General features: G+C 33.9%; 5 protein-coding genes across 6 annotated transcripts; 2 read left to right on the forward strand and 3 right to left on the reverse strand.

The window, feature by feature from the left end:
- Positions 1-1,045: 1,045 nt before the first annotated feature.
- On the forward strand, positions 1,046-4,533 carry LOC11432211 (phosphatidylinositol 4-kinase gamma 2). Its single transcript, XM_003610927.4, has 2 exons — positions 1,046-2,846; positions 3,854-4,533. The coding sequence occupies exons 1-2, from the start codon at positions 1,476-1,478 to the stop codon at positions 4,229-4,231; spliced, it is 1,749 nt and encodes a 582-aa protein (XP_003610975.2). The 5' UTR covers positions 1,046-1,475; the 3' UTR covers positions 4,232-4,533.
- A 1,970-nt stretch (positions 4,534-6,503) lies between these two features.
- On the forward strand, positions 6,504-7,323 carry LOC11432212 (uncharacterized). The gene has a single exon (XM_003610928.4). It carries the CDS (start codon positions 6,604-6,606, stop codon positions 7,165-7,167), a length of 564 nt encoding a protein of 187 aa, XP_003610976.1. The 5' UTR covers positions 6,504-6,603; the 3' UTR covers positions 7,168-7,323.
- A 616-nt stretch (positions 7,324-7,939) lies between these two features.
- Positions 7,940-10,808, reverse strand: LOC11439982 (GDSL esterase/lipase At4g10955). The gene is made up of 3 exons (XM_039834334.1): positions 10,483-10,808; positions 9,725-9,829; positions 7,940-9,191 (listed from the first exon to the last, which is right to left on the reverse strand). The coding sequence occupies exons 2-3, from the start codon at positions 9,784-9,786 to the stop codon at positions 8,219-8,221; spliced, it is 1,035 nt and encodes a 344-aa protein (XP_039690268.1). The 5' UTR covers positions 9,787-9,829; positions 10,483-10,808; the 3' UTR covers positions 7,940-8,218.
- A 476-nt stretch (positions 10,809-11,284) lies between these two features.
- Positions 11,285-16,889, reverse strand: LOC11427481 (dynamin-related protein 5A). The gene is made up of 15 exons (XM_003610930.4): positions 16,577-16,889; positions 16,334-16,441; positions 15,927-16,028; positions 15,438-15,488; positions 15,281-15,342; positions 14,917-15,007; positions 14,658-14,722; positions 14,372-14,566; positions 14,124-14,243; positions 13,830-13,900; positions 13,475-13,700; positions 12,775-12,825; positions 11,984-12,212; positions 11,745-11,884; positions 11,285-11,612 (listed from the first exon to the last, which is right to left on the reverse strand). The coding sequence occupies exons 1-15, from the start codon at positions 16,770-16,772 to the stop codon at positions 11,484-11,486; spliced, it is 1,836 nt and encodes a 611-aa protein (XP_003610978.1). The 5' UTR covers positions 16,773-16,889; the 3' UTR covers positions 11,285-11,483.
- A 1,725-nt stretch (positions 16,890-18,614) lies between these two features.
- Positions 18,615-22,572, reverse strand: LOC11439983 (UDP-glucose 4-epimerase GEPI48). 2 transcript variants are annotated; one of them, NR_185219.1, is made up of 9 exons: positions 22,354-22,572; positions 21,675-21,777; positions 21,424-21,559; positions 20,881-20,982; positions 20,518-20,745; positions 20,116-20,194; positions 19,892-19,974; positions 19,303-19,394; positions 18,615-19,073 (listed from the first exon to the last, which is right to left on the reverse strand). NR_185219.1 is itself a non-coding variant. In NM_001420949.1 (9 exons), exons 1-9 carry the CDS (start codon positions 22,537-22,539, stop codon positions 18,980-18,982), a joined length of 1,050 nt encoding a protein of 349 aa, NP_001407878.1. In that variant the 5' UTR covers positions 22,540-22,572; the 3' UTR covers positions 18,615-18,979. The 2 variants fall into 2 exon arrangements, 1 of the variants encoding a protein (NP_001407878.1); NM_001420949.1 differs by having other exon boundaries at positions 21,728-21,777.
- Positions 22,573-22,872: the final 300 nt, after the last annotated feature.

The raw sequence follows: 22,872 nt of genomic DNA on the forward strand, positions 1-22,872 counted from the left end.
TCAACCACACGATAATTTTTTTTTTTTTTTTATGGGAGAAAGTTTAGGTGAGTTGGGTCTTAACGGTTTATCAGGTTAAGATAGACCCCAATGCTCGGTGAGTGTCCACATGTGTACTTATACATTACTCCCTCCGTCCATAATTATAAGATTCTTTTGAAACATTTTGTATCTCCTTAAGTATAAGATCATTTACAATTTTTTAGATGCATTCGTTTTGCAAATACATCATTTATTAATATAATACTACCTATTTATCTTGGAATATAAAAAATCAACATTAAATACATTTATATGAATAATCATACACATATTCGACATATTACGTGGGTTCACCTATTAAGTATTCTATCAACTTTTCTTAATATACATCAAGATGGTATAACCAATTAAACAAATAGAGTAACCACCAATAAAATTTTAACTCTTATAACGGTGGTTAAACTCTTAAGTATGAGTAAACTTTTAATCAATTAAACAAACCTACATATGCTTAAATCACAATGGTATAGCCAATTGCATTAAAAGTATATCTTATAAACATCATTTAACAGTAAGGCACAACAACCCATAATAGTTTAGCCATAATATTACTTGATTAAGAAAAAAGTTTAACCATCATTATTTTGTTAACACATATATACTCCTAGTGCATATTCACATACTCCGAATACAAAGGTCAAATGTGAAATTTGTACGTGTTGGGAAAGAGTCCAAGTGTCAATAAAATAAACGTCTAAGATCACTAAAAAATTAGACACATTCAACACCGTAAAACATTAAATATATGAATCTCCTCACTTGCATGTGCTAACATTTCCTTTATTTCTAATTAACGTGAGCCTTAACTACACACGTATGATCACCCGATTAGGTGAGAATATACCATCTTGTTTATTTGATACTAGTTCTTCAACAAACTAACAAAAACAAAACACGCTCCTTGTACTCGTTTCCATGATATTTTAGCATATAATTATTTTTTCTGTTACAAAAAGTAAAAAGATATTCCCGTTATAGGAGTTTGAGTCAAAATATTTTATAAAAAGCCAACGGCTACAAACAATACCGTTCTGTGTCTTCTTCTCTTCTTAGATCATAAAAACTAACATTTCCGAAAACATCGCAAATTAGCTCTAACAAACTTCATTCTCATCCAATCTCTTTCTTCCCATTTAACCTCTCTCCCTTCCTTCATTTTCCTTTGATTCTTTCCCTGCGTTGGAATCCACTCTCTCTCATTTCTTAATCCTTTCTTTCGAGAGATTAATCATTAATTAACACATTATTACTTATTCTTTCATTACATTACATTTTTATTATTATTATTATGTAAACATTTTATTCAATCTTCTGTACGGATTCCTTCCGTTAACTACAGCTAGCTGAAAGACGAGCACTGAGTTTTCAGAAAGAAAAACAAAAACAATACATAAATTAGTTTAGATTTGAATTTATTAGATTTTTTTTGAAAGATGTCGGTTGCTGATGTTGCATTGAGACCGATTTTAAAAGAATCGGAAAAAAATTCACATTGTCATCACCGTCGTAGTTCAAGTGAATCCATTCTGATATACGTCACCGTAGACGGAGCAGTAACACCGATGCGTGTGTTAGAATCTGATTCAATTGCATCAGTGAAAATGAGGATTCAAACACGCAAAAATGTTTCATGGAAAAAGCAAAATCTAGTTTCCAATGGAAGAGAATTATCTCGTAACAACGCAGAGATGAAAGAGTATGGTGTAACTACTGGTAATGTTGTTCATTTGGTTCTTCGTCTTTCTGACATGATTTTCATTGTTGTGAGGACAATGTGTGGGAAGGAATTTGAATTTCAGATTGATCGGCATAGGAACGTTGCACATCTTAGGAATTGTATTAAAAGAAAGGGGAAAGGTTTTGTTGATCTTGTTGAGGAGGAACAAGAGTTTTTTTGCAGCGGTGAAAAGCTTGACGATAAGAGGATTTTTGATGATATTTGTAAGAATGATGATGATGTTATTCATCTTATTGTTAAAAAATCGGCGAAAGTTAATGCTACTTTTGTTCATAATAAGGATTTAGAGGTTTCTGTTGTTGCAGATAATTTGAATTCGAATTCGAATCAGAATTTGAATAATCAGAATCAGGATGAGGTTGTTAAGGTTATAGAACAACCCTATGGTTTTGATTTTTTGTTAGAACCGATTTTTGTGAACCCTAGGATCAATTATTTTCCTTTCCTATGGGATATGATAGATGCAACTTTCAATGGTTTGAAAAAAGGAAATAAACCCGTTAGATCTTCTGAGGGAACAGGTGGGACTTACTTCATGCAAGATTTGAAAGGTGTGGAGTATGTTTCCGTTTTCAAGCCAATTGATGAGGAACCAATGGCGGTTAATAATCCGCGTGGATTGCCGGTTTCTGTGAACGGTGAGGGATTGAAGAGAGGGACAAAGGTTGGAGAAGGAGCTGTGAGAGAAGTTGCGGCTTATATATTGGATCATCCAAAGGCTGGACCACGTTTGGTGTCTGGTGAAGCGATTGGTTTTGCTGGTGTTCCACCTACAGTTATGGTGCGGTGTTTACATGAAGCGTTTAATTACCCTGATGGGGGGGATCGTGGCTCTTCGAGGATGGATCATAAGGTGGGATCTTTGCAGAAGTTTATGAGTAATGATGGTAATTGTGAGGATATTGGACCTGGTGCTTTTCCTGTGCAAGAGGTGCATAAGATCAGTGTGCTTGATATAAGAATGGCGAATGCAGATAGGCATGCAGGGAATATATTGTTTAGAAAAGAGCTAAATGGTGAAACCATGCTCATTCCCATTGATCATGGCTATTGTCTTCCTGAGAAAGTAAGTCACCATTCACATTCTTGTTTTATTTTCCTCTGCATTATCGATTATCATGTTTTCTGTGTTATGTTTGGTGTGTATGTCATTGTTATCATTAGTTTACAATACATGCGAGTAGTATCTAAATTCGATACAAAACTGAACTCAATCGGTGTGAATCTACAATGTGGATCCATTTTGGGTATGAATCTCATTTTGAATCCTGATTTCATCTCGATTCATTCAATTGAATCATTACCTAAACTTAGTTTAGTCGATCATTTTTACGCTAACTTTGTATAGCCAGTCACTTATCTTTGTCATTTGATATATGACTTGAATATTGAATTATTGAGATTCATATATGTTCAAAATATATAGTCTTCAAAATATATTACTTGAATATTGAATTATTGAGATTCATATATGTTCAAAATATATAGTCTTGAATATTGAATCTACAGTCCTACAGTCTTGTTTTTACCTAAGAGATATATTTTTATTGGTTATGTATATCGTACGATTTATAATAAGATTTGATTTACAGTATGATATAACCATGTTCGTTATAACTTATAATGGCATGAGTAGATTGGATGCAAGAATACCATGTGTGAAGTATTTAGCCCTATTTTGGACTATGTTTATGTGAGTTTATACATGTTTAATGAGAGGAGTGAGAGAGTTTCTGAACCAATTGAGATGCAGATGTCAATTTAGACTTATATGGTATGAAAATCTATTATTTAAAAAATCAGTAGTTATTGCAAGATTTTTGTAACTTATTTTCTCACTAGAGTTTCTTGAGAAATTCATCCAGACTACTTTTATATCTTATTCATTTTCGAGATTCTTATACATCATTTTGCAAGGACATTGTTTGCATATTTGATTAGTCCATGCATACGAAGTTGCTGAAGGTGGACCAACAAGTTATTATGAACTTAATATGTCATAGGAATTCAGACATTGCGATTATACATAAAAGTCGATTAGTTTGTGAATTAATATTTTTATTCTCTCTGCAGTTTGAAGATTGCACATTTGATTGGCTTTACTGGCCTCAAGCACGTCAGCCATACTCTCCCGATACAGTTGATTACATATACTCTCTGGATGCTGAAAAGGACATAGAGCTTCTGAAATATTATGGTTGGGATGTTCCAGTTGAGAGTGCTAGAACACTCCACATCTCCACAATGTTATTGAAGAAAGGGGTTGAGAGAGGTCTCACTCCCTATGCCATTGGAAGCATCATGTGTAGGGAAAATCTAAACAAAGAATCAGTAATTGAGGAGATTGTCTCTGAAGCCCAGAAATCATTGCTACCAGGCACGGAGGAATCTGTTTTTCTCGAATTTGTATCGCAGATCATGGATTCCCGCCTTGGTGAGCTGTCGAAATAGACTTTTTTTCTTTGTCTGATTCATAGGTATTAATGCATATATATGTATGTATGTATTAAATGAAGAAAACCAGTCCATATTTGGATGGACTTAAGGTTGTTGTATAAGAAGGTGATGGCCAGAGGTGTTCTAATCTGGACATATAGGTCCGAAGAGATTGCATATTATTACTCACCCAATCACCTCCGTATATTGTTTTTCGGGATTGTATTGCCATATTGAACAGAAGTTAAAAGTCTGAATAAGATGTATTCTACTGAGATGGTGTATCTTAGGATTGTATATATATTAGGGTTTGTACAGACATAGGAGTTGGATATGTCTTGTGTACATAATAAAATGGACATTTTACTCCTTAACCCCTATATCGAACACTAAATCCTATCTATTGATAGAAAGATCTTCGTCAAATACCGGACTTTGCCTTTTTTTAGGAATTCCTCAGACTCATATCCAAGGCAGCTTACCACAAGCACCCCACCCCATACGACTAGTTGGGGTTCGCCTTTTTAATCAAACAAAGTCAGTATAAGTAGTAGGGGCTTCATAGCTACTTTCATTCTAAAGGAAACCGAAGAACCAACCTTTAGTCAATAGGAGCCCTACTTCCCTCTTTGCGACCTCATCACTTCAAAGCGCAAACCCATTTCTTTCTGAGTCACCGGGCGGAGCGCACCTTTGGTACTTCAGTAGGGCGAGCTTTTTGATAGTGACTTCTTTCGTTTGGTAGGGCGACGAAAGAAAGGCTACTTCAATCTAGGAAACTCGAGAGGGTCGCCTTAGGAAGCGTTTGCCGGTAACCAAAGCGTCACTCCTTCCTTTTTTTTGTTTTATTATGTCGTGACGCTGACTGAATCCAATCCATAAACCCGGAAACGAAACTCAGTTCGTTCCCTTTCGTCAAGTAGGTAAAGTAGGCATACGAACCCACTTTAGCTTTGCCTTATACTATATTGGAACAAAGCTAAGAAGGAGGCGGAATGGAGAAAGGACAAGGGCGGTCTTGCTTGGCGCAAAGGCTGCTGGTTCGGGGGTAGGGTACGGTACTAAAGGTCCTCGGACTTCCAGGCGGTTTTTCTTTTGGACAGCTGTTCACCGTTGGATCTCGCCAATACAGCCCCCTATTGTTTTCGTTACTGAGATATCTTTTTTTTCATTGTTCCCAGGGATTTTTTGGGTAATCCGCTCCCATGCTTCATAAGTATGCACCTTTAAATATATAAAGTAATTTAAGTAAGACATAATATGCTGAGATTCACATTAAGTCCTAAAATTATTATGTAACTTGAATCTGAACCACATCAAGATAAGTTTCAGTATACATGTAAAGATAAAAATCACACTATATTCCCCTCCGTTCAGACTGTGTTTCTCCTATTGAATACCATAAGGTTTTGATCTTGATAGAGTCATCCAGACATTGTTAAATCCACTTGCTGATTGTTCTTCTCTGCTGCACTTTGCTGTGCCATAACCATCCAAAATTTTGAGGCTTAATAACAAAATTTTGGTTTTAAGAAGTAATTTTGGAACAACTATCCAAAATCCAAACACCTATTTTAGCTATTATAGTTTAGGGTCTTGTTAACGAGTGCCCTCGGACACTCTTTAAGCATTCATCATAAAGAAATTATTTAAAAAGAAAAAGTAAAACATCAATTTCCAATGCAATAAATGCACAAAATTTTATAAAATCTTACTACTTTAGATGCTTAAAGAGTACTTCGAGAACACTCGTTAATATTTATATCTCTAAAAAAAACTTAATTTAATTTTGCCGATAGAAAAGTTCTTATAGATATGAAATATCCTCGCAATTTAGAATCTCCTTTGAGAATTATGTTATCACAATGTATGTTTCCTAATTGGATTTTCTCATTACCAGCTAGCTAATTATCAAAATTTTGATCATTTACTTAAGACACACTCAATCCTCTTATAACTTTGGTTTCGTAACAAACATCATTACCCTATAACTTTATAACTTGAATTTGAATCTTCTCCATTTTCGATCTTCATTCAAGGTTAAAACATCACCCATTTTTCATTGAAAAAGTTGTGAAGATTCTCATAGAGGAAGTTCTATATAGTGCCGTCCTCTTACTCTTAGGTAGGGACGTAGGGTAGTGGCACTGCAGAAGACAGTGGAGAGAAATAAAGGAAAATGAAAACCTCCACTACAAGACAAAAAGTGACAGATATATAATAAAATTGGACCGAAAGCAACACAACAAACAACTTACGGTCCCACAGTTGTACCACTTTCACATTCACATGTACCCTTTGTCCTCCAAGAAATTTAATAGATACAATAATATAGTTAGTTAAACTTAGAAGTTAGATCTCTCTCACAGTCAAAAAAAACTGTAACCATGACCAAACATGAACATGAAACACCACCGTCAAACCGAACAAACCTAGCTTCATGTTTGGTCGCCACCGTTTTCTTAATCTTCATTCTCATCATAATCTTCACACTTTACTTCACACTTTTCAAACCACAAGATCCAAAAATTTCCGTCACCGCCGTTCAACTCCCATCATTCAACCTCACCAACAACTCCACCACCGTCAACTTCACCTTCTCTCAATACACTTCTGTTAAAAACCCTAACAGAGGAACATTCTCACACTACGACAGTTCCTTTCAGCTTCTCTCCTATGGAAAACAAATCGGTTTCATGTTCGTTCCTGCTGGGAAGATCAATGCAAGAAGAACTCAGTTCATGGCTGCTACATTCACTGTTCAATCTCTTCCGTTGAACTTGGAGCCCGAAGGGCTTCAAATGGGGCCCACTGTGGAGATTGAATCTACGATTGAAATGGTTGGGAGAGTGAGAGTGTTGCATCTGTTCAGTCATCATGTGGAAGCTAAAGCTGATTGCAGAGTTGCCATTGCTGTTTCAGATGGATCTGTCTTAGGTTTTCATTGCTAATTATTAATTAATTAGTATAATTTTCTTGATTATTGTCTAATTAATCTCTTTCATTTTTGTAACGTAACTGTAAACTAAATTAGTTAGTTGATTCAGGTGGCTAAATTGACCATCTCAATATTTAGAATGAAATTGATTTATCAATTTACTTAATTAGTTTTGATATAGAAATAAAATGATGAATAACTAATGCTGATATAGAAATATCTAAGATACATTCGACCTATTTAAATTGACAATGTTGAATTGTTGTTAATGCTAAACTCGATTGAGATTCAAAATCCGTGATGTTCATATGGATTTTGAAACTTTGTATATAGAACAGAAGTAAATATCTTAGACACTTCAAATATGAAATTTAGTTTTGAATTATGTTAGTAAAAAATTATTGTTTAAATGTATTTTTTTGACTTTGCAAATATACTTTTCTGTTTTTAGTTTCTGTGGTTTATTGTTTTGGTTCTTATTGTTTTATTTTAGTCCTATAATATTTAGAACATTTAATTTTAGTTTCTCCAATGTTATTTACACAAGAACTAAAATGAATATTATGGCATATTTTAAAGACAAAAAACTAATAGTCTAATACATTCAATTTATGCTTTTCATTAAATTGATTTTGTAATCGGAAACTCAACCAAGGAGAAAGAAAAAAGCAAGCTATAATCTAAAATGTAGGAAAAGTTAAGACATTATATTGGCTTGAGTGCAATTGGATTAAATTTTTTAAACAAAGATCTTAAATTCGAGCATTGTGGATGGAAAAATATGGTTCAAATGGAAGACCAAACTAAAGTTGGCTAGATAAATTTTTCAGTGTAGATTAACCATAGACAAGGTTGAAATTTCGCACCAATAACATAGTTAAAACAAAATTAGGAAAAGTAACCTCATGACTCTGATTCTCTTTTAAACCACCAACCCGTATATTCAATCCAGCATACCTATCATCTCCATCTCATCACTCTTAAAAGGTACATTTGTTAAAGAAATGTTCTTAAAATTACAACTTTAATAGCATTTGCTGCTCGTTTTACAATAACTAGAAGAACTACAAGTATTTGTGGAGCTTAGATTCCAGCTGTAAATCTGGTTTCCACCACTGGTGAATCCCATGAGCTTCTCTGAAACACTTTGGAGGAGTAAAATTCACAGTCAGAGTAGCTGAAGGAATGAGATGCAGAGGTTCAGATTCCTTACCAAACATATTCATCATTAGAGAACCAAGTGAGTTTTGTGTTGCTAGCTTCTCAATGCTTCCAGCACCAATCTCCTCCATTTTTCTTCTATGTTCAAAGTATCCGACATACTCCGAACATATATAGTCAGATGGATTCACAAATAAGCATGGAATCCAAGCTGACAACGCATCAAACGAATCAAAGGAAGAACTTTTCTTGTCCGAATTCATAGCAATGGCGAGTCCAGCTGTAATGACGCTGCTAGCAATTCGAAGTCTATGTTTCACTTTCTTACTTCTAATTCTCTCAATTGGAGCAGATGCAAATGGAGGGTTAAAAAGAAAAGACTCGATGAATGTGCCATTTTTAGCCAATGTTTTCCCGGCAAGCAATGCCATGCCAGATCCTAGAGAGTGACCAGCCAACCATATATTCGAACCATTACCACTAACACTAGCCACCAGGTTTCTCACAGCTCCGATAGCTATCTCTGAGCGTGAAGTTCGATGAAGTCCATTTTTGAGAAATTGGAGATCCAACTCAATATCACGTGAAACTGAGTCTGCTTTGGTTATAGTCCCTCGAAATGCAATTACATAACATGGACTTCTATGTAAGGTGTTATTGCACATATACGGTGGAGGCTTGAATTCATAAATTGCACCAAATATGGAGTTATCAACATCATCAACTAGTGTATGAAGCAGCTGAAAGTGAAAGAATGCCCACCAAGGAAATGCTATAGAATCGGGACCTTTCCGTTGTTCTTGTCGGTCTTTTTCTAGAACATAGACTCCTTGAACCAAGCTAGCAGCTACTGACTTTCGATGATATGCATGATCCCTGTATAAGATTGAATCTTAGTTAGTATTACAATAACCCTAATAACCAAAAACTATAACTCAGTTACAGGTTTTAGGATTCGAAGTTTTTGCGATATTGAAGCTCTATGTCTAAGAAGTATGACATAAGTATATCAGGGTTTTGACAATTGGAGTAGGCTTTAATATTTCCACAGAAGAAATTTAGTTCAAAGGCATTATATTTAACGAGTAAATCATCAATTTCGTCTTTGAACGTTTACCTCTTTCTTAGGTTATTTCTCAAGTAAATACAAATGATAGGTAGTCCAAAATATTTAGTCACATCCCTTTGTTAGTTCCTATTATTATACTCTTACAAAAATAAATTTGGTCTTAAGTGACTAACAAAATGTTAGGGTCTAATTTACTTAAGAAACAAAATAGGAAATAGAGTGTAAATTTCTTGATGCAAACAAGTTTCTGACCATATACTAGTACTAGTCATTTGTTGGAATCAGTATATACAAAATAAAAAGCATAGTTGCAGGGGAAGATTTGTTTGATAGAGATTACCAATTGACATAAGTTAGATGTAAGGGTCCAGAGAGGTGAAAATAGTCTCTCTCAGAGGCCATTACACGTTACTTCCCCACCTGCCTTCCTTCAATGTCTCCCCCACTGTCATAGATTAGAGACCATATAAGGGAAATATCAAAATGGATCCAGTGTCGGCAAATAGTGTATACTGTACTAAATGATGAGTCATTTACTCATTTCATTTTGATATGGAAAAGAAAAACATAAATATAAATGGTTGTGATGATTTCAGTCAATATCATCAATTAATACATGTCAATGAAAGAAATGATGTGTGCCTTTCTCATTGATTAAATCAATTAATTTACATTGATTTGTAACGGTAATTGTCATTAATGTACTATAATTCACATTGAGTAACAAGAGATTATTCCATACAGCTGAAAACGTTCAATAACTAGTCCAAGTGATATAGTAGCAGTAGTACATGAGCTGGAGAAATGAAGATTAAATGTAAACCCGAAAATTGAATTTCCAGCAGAAACTCATGTTGACTACAAGCAAGAAAATTCACAAACTAAAGTTAACTAACTCCCTCAAACCGAAGCAAGAAACTCATGTTGATAATTAGACACAAATAAAAATCAAAGATGGAAGTCTTGGATACAAGTAACATTGGAGATTCTATAATTGAATTAGCTAAAAAATAATATTAGGCAAATGAACTAGAAAATAAAAATAAAAATAAAAATGTATAAGCAAAAATATGAGAGTTAAATAAAGAGGATACTCACCTCAGCTGGTAGAAGTGGAAGAAATAAACAAGAGGGAGGAGGTCTCCAACCAAGAGAACATGAATGGAAATGAAAAAATACAAAGGTGACCCCCATGTTAAAAGGGGAAGTTTCATTTCAAGTTGGTGAGTAATTAATACTTAATGCCAATTAGTAGTACAATATTCTGGTATTTGGCTACGGTTGAAGAAATGTCACTGTCTCCTATCCAACCATAAACCAATCAGATATTAGTATTGACTTCATATATTATACTTCTAGGCCACGGTAATGCTGATGCATTTGTTAAAGAACTAAATAGTAAAATTATTTTGAAACTAGTTTAGTCAACATTTTAAAAAGAGTAGTGATATTTGAACAACTATTTGATACAACTTTTGTGACAACTTCTTTTTTCTCTTTTTTCATTGGTTAAAAACAATGGAGAGAGAATAAGAATATAATGTGAGTATGAGAGAGAAAGTTGTCACAAAGTTGTTGTACAAATAAAATAAAAATGTAAATAATTTTTTTTTTCAATATAATATTTTCCCTTAACAAGTGTCTCAATATAAATAGTTAGCATAACCCTTATTATTTTTTTCATTTCAGGATGTACTTCACAATTGAATTTTTTTTAGAGGGGTGCTAAGAACTTGCTATGGACGTGTTGACCTTTCTTTGTCAAAACAAACATGTGCCATTTAAAAATGCTACTATTTCCCATGATACAAGTTTGAGACAGAAATTAATATATTAAGAAGGGGTCGTTTTTGTACCAAAAAAAAAAGGGGGTCGTTTTTGTACCAAAAAAAAAAGGGGGTCGTTTGAAGACACTGCAATAATCTCACCCACGAAAAAACATTATATTTTACAAGACAGACATCTAGTAAAGATGACAGATATAACGTTTTGCATGACAATGCAAAACCCCAAAGTAAATGAAAGAAGAAAGAAAAGAGATATATAGACAATGAAGATAACACATGAAATAGAAGCAACCCAGCTCTCAAACTTAACATCTACTTAGACCAAGCAGCGGAATCAATCTCAGCTTGAGCACTCCTGTATAACTCTAGTCTCTTTGCAAGGGCGGTACGTCTTTCCATTACTGCAGGATCCTCATTCAGCAATGATGACAGACGCTTGGACTTCAGATAGAATTTTATTCACACTATCAGTGTTTGAATTACTTTGAAAATATCACAACTAAAATGAGAATAAAAGCTTAAATGTAGCACTAAAACTATACATCATTGACAGGTTAGATTTATTATTCTCACCTCATATTTTCCTATCTCAATGAAGAAATGATCAAGCAGGCTTCGCTTGGCTTCACGCACTTGACAATGGACAATTGACTTCGGAATTGAATGCCTCAAACTTGCACAGACCATATTGACATAAGACAAAACTGTCGATCCTGTTTATAGACAATTAATCACAGAGAGTGAGACCTTCAACTCATTTCCAGCATTTACAAACTTATATTAAGTTTGGGAGGGAATGTTATAGATTTTACCAATTCGCCTAAGATATGAATCATTATATCTATCAAAAATTGAATGTGTAGGATTGCCACCCTTGTCTACATCTTGAGGAAGTTTTCGAAAGTAATCAACCGTCAGATAGCCACACTCCATATCAACTAACTGCAGAGTTGATTTTTTGCTTTCCTCCCTCATTCGTTCCAGCGAATCAGAAGCTGCATTTGTGACCTCAACCCGCAGACCTGGATATTGCTTCAGTTCCTGTGAGTCAACCAAACCAACACCATGTATATTTAAGGAGATGTTAAGATAAGAAAATGATTGCAAATTAATATTAGTATGTGAAAAATGAAATCCAATGAAGTTCCAAGAAGTCTAGAGTTTTACATCAAATCAGTTGCTAGACAAGAAGGAGCTCAAATATATGAAGTCTAGAGCTATACATTAAATCAGTTTTACAAAATTATGGCAATTTATTTAGGAACATGTTTCTATTTAGGTTGAAGTAATGATTGATCTTTGATAAAAATATTGGCCTTTGAAATCTCTGCATGATTTAAGCAGCTTTACATTACTCACAAATAGAAGGTTTAAGATTAATGAACAACAGCATCTGTGCAATGTATTTACTTAGGAAAATATCCCCAATAACTGATTTTTGAAACTTCAAATGTAGCTAGTTTTAAATTATAAAATGAACTTTGTCTGCTAGAATAAACACGACAAAGTAAAAGCACCGAGGAGAACCAATTCAAATTTAAGTCAAACATAGCAGCAAAAAATTTATAGAACACTCTAAATTTTTGCATTTTCAGGAGCTTACCACAGTCTGACTGATTGCTTTGTGAACCAAGTCCTTCAATAAGGAATGAACCTGAAAGAGTTTAATTGAAAATGGCAAATTAATAAAAACGAAAGATTAGATCAGCAAAGATAAAAAGTTAAATTGACTTAGATAAAAACACAGAATCATTATAAAACACCAAATTCAAAGCTTTCTCTAATTTTAATATTAAAAGATTTAGTGTTAAATTTTCTATCAATGATTTTAGCTTAATTCATGACAAAACGCCCAATGTAGCCGGCCACAACTAGTGAGAAAAGACTTGGTAGTTGTTGAATAAATTTTCCCCATCTGAAGGCCTTTGACCAAATGGAGGTTGATCATAAAAAATTTAATCATTAAGAAGAACGACTAAAAATCAACTTAAACTCCAAAGATCATAAAGTTTTTTAATCATTAAGAATAAGGCCTAAACATCAACTTAAATTCCAAAGATAATAGTGCACTAAGAAATATATTTTCATATGGTAGTGACAAACAATGTTGAACTCCTAATTGTTGTTTAATATTTTATAGTGATAGAAAATGAATCCAGTCTATAAGTTTGAAAAATACTTCTGAATAGAGACCAAAAACTGATACGTAAACATATGTTGAATAACAGTGGTAAGCATCTATTGACTAGAACCACTGAGAAATGCACGTAATCATTTTCAAATCGCTGTTCTCGTATTTATACCGCATCAACAGCTGCCTCGGCAGGGCCCCTGATACTAGTTAGAGAAGATTCAATGAGGCGACGGTATCCTTGTTCTGGCGCAATTAAATGAGGTTGATATCCATCAGCTTCTGTGATAAGTTTCCTTATATTTTCCATCGAAAGCTGCTTATCAAACTGCAACCTTTTTAGAGCAGCAGGGAGCTGATTGTCAAAGACATTATAAATTTTATCACCACCAGGTCGCCTGTAGTAGGTTGACAAATTACAGACGTTAGTTTGAGAAAATGAAAAAATCCAAAGGATAATTAAGAAAAAAAGGGATAGAGCAAAAAATCATTTTATAAAGAAAAAAGCACAGAAAAAGGACACTTACACCCCATCAAGGTGTTCTTTAAATATTTGATCAAATGTGCGGCATATTTCCATGATTGCATACAATTTTCCCTGCACATGAATTGTAATCAGTCATTAGAAAATTCATATACACAATGTGAAAATAAGATCCATGAAATAACGATCCTATCGCTGTAATAAATCAGTTTGCAAAAATGATGAATACTTGCAAGCTTAGAATGGAAAACAAGGCTTTTTTCTAAAGTTAATCCATATAATAATAAAATACTTTGAAATTGATAAATCAAAGTAAGCTTTTGAAGAGAAAAATTACCCCTTCATCAGCTGCAATAGGCTTTCCCAAACGACTCAGTTCGGTTTCAAGATCAGCAATTGTTTTGCTGATAAGTGATTGAATGCCGGGAATTTTGGACTTGATTACTGCCTCCAAATGCTGATATTTAAGCAGTACGGTTCAGTCACAGAAACAAGTAACACAAAAGTAAATACTAATTAAAAATTATTAAAAACTAATATTCCGTTCAAATGATGTTCTATATGGATAAATTTTTATTTCAATACCTTTGAAAGCATCTTGGCAAGGTGCTCAGAACCCATTCTGTGAGCAAGGTGTTTATATTCAGGAGTATTGGAAAAATACTCGCGTTCTCTACGCCTAGCAGCAATCATATCAACATTCTTGTTAATATCTGCTTGTGATCTATTGACTACACCAATCCAGGGATACTTTAACCTATAAGCTCTCCCCTCCAGCATCTGAAATTAACAAAAATTATCGACATTATATTAATTATCATCACCCAATTGCATGATGTCCCATCACAACTAAAAAAAATGATAGACTTACTTCAACGGCATCGGTACCCTTATCCATAAGATCAATCTTTGTCAAGACTCCAATTGTCCTTTCACCTGAAAAGTTGAAATCAGTATACATAAAGTTAGAACTTAGAACACCAACAGAATATTTATTTCAAGCTGTTCAAATCAATAAAATTGCTCAACTGTTGGAATTTGGTAACGTTCACATTTACATTTTCTAACACAAAATTCTTGGGAAACAATGATAAATTATAAGCCTGTAGAAAATAAAATAATGAAATTACCGGTGGGGTCCACTTCACGTGAGATTTTAATTGCATCGGATGTAGCAAGATCTTGATTGGCTGGTGTAATTGCCAAAATTATACAGTTTGGCTGCAGATTAGCATCAAATCAGTACACCACATTTTTTCAAATATAGGAGCCATTATAAGGAATTAAGCATGGAACATAATCTCATCGGAAAATATTACGAAAAAACTACATATTTTTCGTATAATGAGTCAAATTTGTCAAATCAATTTTCTAGCAATGGTAGTTAAGATTATAAGAGGCTATATGATAGAAGTTACAGACAGAAAAGCAAAATGTAATACTATGAATTGCAATGTTTGTTACTTAAGTTTCAACTTAGAGAAAGGGAAGTACCTTCTCAATGTAAGAGTGAACCATATTCTCAATGTCTTGGACAATACTATCTGGTTGACCCTCTGCATGTTGCAAAACCATTTGTTAGCATGTCTCTCTTATTGTCACAAAACACTTAACAGCTTGACAAGAAAGACATTTCCAAAATGTTACTTACCAACAGCCACCTTTGTAAGGCCAGGAAGATCAATAAGTGTCAAGTTAACAACTGCAAAGGTCCAAGCAGTCATTAGTAAGTTGAAAAACAATGAACAGATAAAAATAAAAATAAATCCACGCCACAGTTTTACTCGCCATTCTTTCTAACACACCATTGGGAGAATATGTACTGAAATGAATAACTTCAAACAAGTTGGAAAATGAGTTGGAGTTGTGTGTGGTACTGGTGATGGTGATGGTAGTAGACACAAGAAGAGCCACATATTGGAGTCAATAATGGCTTATCTTCTCAACCCAATTTCCAATATGGGACTAACAACATCATTCGCTAGTCTCATATTGACAATTGCATCAAGAGTAAGTAATTATTGACTCGATAATGTCTGCACTGGTGTTAACTACTATCAGTAGTACGCAACATTTACTATTTTTCCAACTTTCTTCAAATTGTTTGAATTTTACATTGTATTATTTCTAACACACCCACCATTGGGAGAATATATACTGAGATGAATAGGAACAGTTGAAATCTGTCTTGTTCGTCCAGTCTCTCTATCGGTTTCATCTTGAATCTCCTTCCTCACATCACCTGCACAAATTAAACAATCGTTACAGGTAATAAAAAGTGAAACAACTTCTTAATATTTTAACAAAATAATAATGAAACAAATATTTGAGTTTAGCTACTGGTATAAAAACCCTTGTTAAACTACATGGTGACATGTCAATAAGCCGTTTTTAGCCTATTTCCATAATATGATTTTAGCTTATTTCCACAAATTACATCAGGTTGACTTTACAGAATAACTTATAATATCGGCCTGTAATATAAGTACTTAATTAAGTTGTTTTATCGAAACAGAGCCTAAAAGTTGAGGAATTAAGAAAAATGACCGAAATCAGTGAATCTTTTTCTAGGAAGATGCAGAAACTCTGCATACTCTCTATTTCCTTCATCAATCTTTTGAAGCTGCAAAACAAGAGGCCTCCGTGTAACAATGCCTACAAAACAATTTGCATGCAACTCATCAACATCAAAATGTTTGTCAACGCAATTTGAACCAATCAACACTGATTTAACTAACTAAAACCAACCATGCATGCAAGTAATTAGCAGTTAATTAGACTTAATATTACCTGATCCGCGAGGTAAGAAATCTTTGCCAACAACGCTCTCTAGTACGGAGGATTTTCCAGAACTCTGGCCACCGACGACGGCGATAGAAGGGAGAGAGTCCCAAAGAGTGGGTAAAGAAGTGGCTGCTTCACCGTGGTCACCTAAAGCGGTGCATGCTCTCTGGATTTTGTTCACCAATGATATTAGGTTCTCCATTTGCACTTTGATTTTGATTTGAAGTTGAGAGAAAGAAAGAGTTTGTGGAATTTGGTTTGTTTGGATAGTGAGTGAATTCAAATGAGTGAGTAAGTGTTGCGTCTGAGTGATGACAAGTATATATGCGTTGTTGTTTTCTTGTATCGACCGTTGGAAACAACTTAACTCAAGACATTCTTGAGAAACTTACTTATTATTATTTTTTGGGCAATACCTTACTCTTACCTAGTATTCTCTCAGTCCCAAATATAATTAATTTTGTGTGGAAAAGAGATATTATGAGTTGTTTTACAAAATTATCCTTAATAAATGGTATGAGAAAGATAAATTAAAGAAATGAAAGAAGAGAGAATAATAAATAGTTAATGATATAATAAGAAAAATAATATTAATGTTTCATCGGTATTGTAAAACGACTCACCATAAAAAAAAAAAAAAATTGAAGGTTATATACTCAACTAAACTTTATGGTATCATTGAATTCATAGTAGTGTTTGGAGGGAGTTGGGAGGCAATGAGTGCTTGCAATGAGTCATATCTCAATCGATTTCAAAATTAAATTTTAATTTTTTTTTAAATATAAAGTTCGAGTTTGAAATATAGATTCAATGATTGTGATCGAACGGTCAAGAAAATTGATTATGATATTTTTTAATAAGGATTGATTATATTTCAAATAAGGATTTATAGTTTTTGATTCTCGAATTTATTTTTACACAAAGATGTATAGTTCAATTCACTTTTACTTGCAACTCACTTTAGTCTTAATCAATTTTACAAAATCAATTCTCTTAAAATCAATTTTTGTCAACTGACATATGGTTATCAACATATTACACAAGAGCGGTAAATTTTATTTGCTTCGATAAACCTTTTCATTTTAAAAATTGAAATGAAATGAGATTGTCATGCGATGATTGTGAATTTGAACTGCCCTTTGTCACCATGCTAAAAGACTCGTTGCTTGTCCACTCTAGACAGCGTTACTAGTTATTGTACCGTTGGACTTTTTCGGAAAAGAAACTCAATTATCTTGGTACCATGTTAAACAAACTCAAATTTTGTACCTTGCTTCTCACTTTTGAATTTATATTTTTACTGTACTTGCTCATTTTGTCATTCAACATTGAAATTATGTCACAAGCTCTTCATGAGAATTTAATATTGGATGTTCAATGGCAATTGTCACATTTCAAATTGACATATAGAATTCTAACACATGGTACCAACCGATAATAGTTATAACAGAACTAGACTCACAACATAGCGAACCGAACCAACTTTCCAATTCAAACTTACAAAGACGCTCATATTTAGTGTTCAATAATGTATCAAATAAGATAAGATTACATCAAGTAAACAAAACCTATAAATAACATTGGGTCTAGTTTTCAAGTTGTTCTTCATAGCTACTTTTATATGACTTCTACAGTTACAGCTATATAGAAAAAAAAGCATTGTTCATTAGTATAGCATAAATCATTTCCCTACAATTATACCCAAAATATAGAAATTTATATTCTGACAACAAACATATATAAAAAATTCTCAATTGAGCGTCAAATTTGCTCTTGATATAGTTGTTTGGATCAAAGATTGTTGTTAATACTTAATATCAGACTTGCAGAGTATAGCCGAAATTACAAGAATACATAATGCTTGTACAAGAGTAAGTTTAACCCAAAAAGGTTGTTTAACAAGATATTCTGATTACAGGCCTATTGTCGTCATAAATGGTCAGTAACTGCAGAAAAGAGCTGGTGACCAGCAAAAAACACAGTAGAGAATTAATTCAAATTTCCATGCATTGGTAGTGCTAAATATGAAAAGTTTAGTCTGGCATAATGCGGTGAGAGTACCTTTAGTCATCATATCGTATACAAATAAAATCTGTAGTTTAGATTTACAAAACAGGAAGCCGTCATGTTCATGTCGAACACAAAAGAACCCTTATCCTTATATAACTATAACCTGTAAGATGGAGTCTAGATATAACCTATAAATTATAGTCTGGTAAATGTAAATCACTACTTATTTACTGTAACTAGAAATCACAATAGTAGAAGTACTTGTCACCTTAAAATCGCTAAAAGAAAAATAGCTTTAGTGAAAACTAACATCACAGGACCTATGGTGATTGTTGTGGCAAGAGTTCAGAAAAGAAGCCAAGATAATAGCTTCTATGGTATATTTTGTAACTACAAAGGTTAATCTGTGGAATCCGGAGGTCCATAGCCGTAAGGGTTTTTGCTAGCCCAATTCCATTGATCACGGCACATGTCATCTATTCCATATTTTGCCCTGTAAAATCAGATAACTTTTAGAGAAAAATATAATAACATAAAGGTGGAGAAGGAGAAAGAAGAATTCCACCGAACTACGCCTAGAATATATCATTAAGATGATATATATATGTTTCATAAAATAACAGTTGCAAATTTGAAGAGAATGATGACTATTAACAAGATGAAAGTCAGCCAAAACAAGAACAATTTCAGCTTACTTCCACTTGAAAGCAAATGAAACTTACTTCCACTTAAGTTCTCTTTCAGCTTTTTCTGTGGATGCATAAACAATTTCAGCATCACCAGGTCTACGACCAGCCTTCACAAGTGGAATTTTCTGAAAACATAAATAATCACGAGCATTATTATACATGCACTGAAAATTAGCTCAATCCAATATATCTTACTACATGATTTGGTTCAAGATGCTCTAGCTTTAAAGAATCTATCAGTAGACATGATTGGGAATTATGGATAAGTTGGATAGAAAGAATCCTAGAGGGAAATTACTTGATTCCTAGAATATTTGGTTGCCACTTCTCATGTCTCTCTATCTATAGCACTACATAAATAAAAGTGCGGTAACTGATATTAAAGAGGAACTGATTTATCTTAGACAAGCTCCAGATCCTTACCTAGAGTTGGAGAATTACTCCAAGTTGGAGTAATTCCTATTCAAACACGGAAAGATTATCTCGGCTAAATTTTCTGAACAGCTCACCCCCAAGAAATAAAGTATGTGAGCAACATTTTTTTTTAAAACTGACATGAAAGTTGACAACAACGGTAAAGGTGACAGATAGTAGGCCGGAAAAAGAAATATTAGTCTATTACCTTCCCAGATGCATGTTCAAAAGCTCTAACAATCTCCGAAACTGATGTTCCCTTTCCTGTTCCCAAGTTATAAACCTCACAACCTGTATACACACACACACACACCATAATATTAAAGACAGTTTTAGTAGAATAAATCACATTACCACTGCCTCAGAATTTTCCAATAACACGACACAGGTTAAGTATTAGAAGATAAGATAATGATAAATTTGGAATAATACCTATATCAGCTTCCTCTAGTTTAAGCAATGCAGCAATGTGCCCATCTGCTAAATCAACAACATGAATGAAATCCCGAACCTAAGAATAAGGTGAGAATCATCCAATAAGATCAATGGTAAAGAAATCAAAGGTAGATCTTTAGAATGGAAAATAAATACAGGCACCCTAACAGAACAATCCGATAAGGACAGGTAGTATGTTCAAGCAAAATTTCAAAAAAGGTCAATACAAACGGGATGGAGCGAGAGCGTTGTGCATATGAAATGACCAAACTGTGGTTAAGGTCGCTCAGGACGTGTTCAACATAGAAAAATTATGAGTTGTGAGATTTGTTAAACTTCACTCAACTTTTCTCTCTAGGCAAAATTTCAGCTGGAATATTAAAGCCACTGATAACATACCCCAGTACCATCAACTGTATTATAATCATTTCCAAAAATTGTCAGTGCAGGCCGTCTGCCAACCGCTACTTGCTGAATGAATGGCATGAGATTGTTTGGAACTCCACGAGGATCCTCTCCAATATAACCACTAGGGTGTGCACCCACTGGGTTAAAATATCTCGATAATATTATTTTCCAGTCTGGCTCAGCACGATGAACATCACGACAAATTTCTTCAATTGTAAGCTGCATGAGAAGCATCTTATCAGATATTATTGCAATATTCCAAAACCCAAAAAAAATAGCTAGCAGAGACAGAGATTTAAAATCAAAACCAATTTCAGCTTCTAACGAATGCCCTAACTAGTTTCCAAATCATACCTTGGTACGTCCGTATGGGTTTGCTGCTGACAGAGGAAACTCTTCTGTACATGGAACCTCCTTTGGCCAACCATATACAGTGGCCGAAGATGAGAACACAAGCTGATATAAATTCAAATAAATACAAAATCAGTGAGATAAGAAAAGCGAAGCATGAATGAAATAAAATGCATATTCAACCTCCCCTTACAAAACACTTCAAGGTAGTTATGTGTCAAAAAGGTAACCTAAGGGCTTTTTACTTCACCACTGTCACAACTAAATAACTGCAGCAGCAAAAGCAATGACTGGAGCCACATAAATATTTACTCATGGTTTATGAAAGTCGAGCACTTAATTGAAATTTAAGTAAAATACTAGCAATATTTAGGCAATTCATTTGGTGACATGTATATAATGTATCCTAAGCAATAATAAGGAACTCTGCAAAAAATGAACAAGCAAAAGACATTGCAGTATCATAGAAATCTGTTCATATTAAAATTGTTCTCTCGATGCAACTAAAGTCTATCATGCAGGACTTAAAAACAAGAAGGAACTTACCTTCTTGCATCCATGAGCAGCCATGACTTCCAATAGAGTGATTGTCCCAATCAAGTTGTTGTTGTAGTAGAGTAACGGTTTCTGCGCACTTTCACCTACTGCTTTCAGTCCAGCAAAATGTATGACTGCATCAAATCTACAATATAAATGAGTAAAAAGCGATAAGTAACAGCTATAATATCAATGATCAAGGACAACTATAAGAGTGAGTCTTCTTCATTATTATTACAAAAACACGACTCATACTCAACTGAGCATCAAAATATGAAGGTAAAAAATAGCTAGCTTCTCTCGTCATCCTTACGTTGTGGAACCAAAAATTTGCTCTAGAGCGGCCCTGTCCCGGAGATCTACCTGCAATGACCAAAATATAGTCAAAACTATTGGTCAACAATATAATGAACAAACTTCAAATAAGCTATAACCAGATGCCAATTTCCTTTGGTAGAATAAATAAAATATGTATAGCAGATTTGAAATAGTTTGAACTTTACTGAACAAATAAACAATTTGTCTCACAATTTGAGAAGGAAAAATAACGTCTTGTCCTAGAGTGGAAAAAACTCATAGTTGTGAAGTTAGATTAGACATGACAGAAAGCTTAGAACAATATTTGGATCTATCAACTAAACAAAACAAGCTGTGCCACAAAAATTTCATCAAATCAAACAGTTCATCGTGAATTTTCAAATGTATTTAAACATACAGAGCACTTATTCCGGTAATTCTTAAAAAAAACATGAGGCAACAAAGCACAAAAACTTTAGCTTTTTGAGCTCAAAGTAATCACAAAAATTGCACAAATCAAGTATAAATGAATAGCAAAATAAAAACAGCAAGAACAAATTGGAGAACCTAAATCCACAAAATAAAATAAAAAAACTACAAATAATTGAAATTGAGCAAAAAAACGTGCAAGGGAAAGAGCACCTTGTGAAAGCTGAGGTTATTCCCAAATTCACCGGCGAGTTCCTTAACTCTGTGAATGGCAACTTCTGAGGAATTATCAAGATTATCAACGACGATGGACTTGAAACCACCGAGTAAGAGTTGAAGAACGGTGTGGCTACCAATGTAACCGGCACCACCGGTAACGAGTACGGTTTTGTTGTTCATGATATACAACAAGGACGTTGAATGTTGTGATGGTTAGGATGTAGTTTTTGAATATTTTGTTGATAAGCATTGAGCACAATGAGATTTATGGACTGTTTCATGTGATGATTGTGAATATGAATAATCCTTTGTCACTGTGCTGTTGTGTGAAAGAGACTCGTTGTTGGTCCATTCTCTACAGCGCTGACTAGTTTATACTCCTAGAACTAAATCTTACTTCTCACCTTTGGATTTACTTTTGGCTGTTTTTTTCTCATTTTTCCATTCAACGCTGAATTATAAGACATTGGCATACATGTATTATTCAATTCAACATCTTGTGATAGCTTCTCT

Source organism: Medicago truncatula, chromosome 5 (assembly GCF_003473485.1).
Source record: "Medicago truncatula cultivar Jemalong A17 chromosome 5, MtrunA17r5.0-ANR, whole genome shotgun sequence".
NCBI lineage: Eukaryota > Viridiplantae > Streptophyta > Magnoliopsida > Fabales > Fabaceae > Medicago > Medicago truncatula.

Bases quoted from the DNA above. Each gene is read 5' to 3' on its own strand.
- LOC11432211 (XM_003610927.4), top strand. From the start codon at position 1,476: ATGTCGGTTGCTGATGTTGCATTGAGACCGATTTTAAAAGAATCGGAA. The intron at 2,847-3,853 runs GTAAGTCACCAT...TTCTCTCTGCAG, and splicing joins GCTATTGTCTTCCTGAGAAA to TTTGAAGATTGCACATTTGA.
- LOC11432212 (XM_003610928.4), top strand. From the start codon at position 6,604: ATGACCAAACATGAACATGAAACACCACCGTCAAACCGAACAAACCTA.
- LOC11439982 (XM_039834334.1), bottom strand. From the start codon at position 9,786: ATGGCCTCTGAGAGAGACTATTTTCACCTCTCTGGACCCTTACATCTA. The intron at 9,192-9,724 runs GTAATCTCTATC...AATCTTATACAG, and splicing joins CATCTAACTTATGTCAATTG to GGATCATGCATATCATCGAA.
- LOC11427481 (XM_003610930.4), bottom strand. From the start codon at position 16,772: ATGGAGAACCTAATATCATTGGTGAACAAAATCCAGAGAGCATGCACC. The intron at 15,008-15,280 runs GTACTTCCCTTT...GCTAATCTGCAG, and splicing joins TTCACTCTTACATTGAGAAG to CCAAACTGTATAATTTTGGC. The intron at 13,901-14,123 runs GTAATTTTTCTC...ATTCATGTGCAG, and splicing joins CTATTGCAGCTGATGAAGGG to GGAAAATTGTATGCAATCAT.
- LOC11439983 (NM_001420949.1), bottom strand. From the start codon at position 22,539: ATGAACAACAAAACCGTACTCGTTACCGGTGGTGCCGGTTACATTGGT. The intron at 21,560-21,727 runs GTAAGGATGACG...TTTATATTGTAG, and splicing joins CAAATTTTTGGTTCCACAAC to ATTTGATGCAGTCATACATT. The intron at 20,195-20,517 runs GTATGTTATCAG...CCTTATTCTTAG, and splicing joins ATACAGTTGATGGTACTGGG to GTTCGGGATTTCATTCATGT.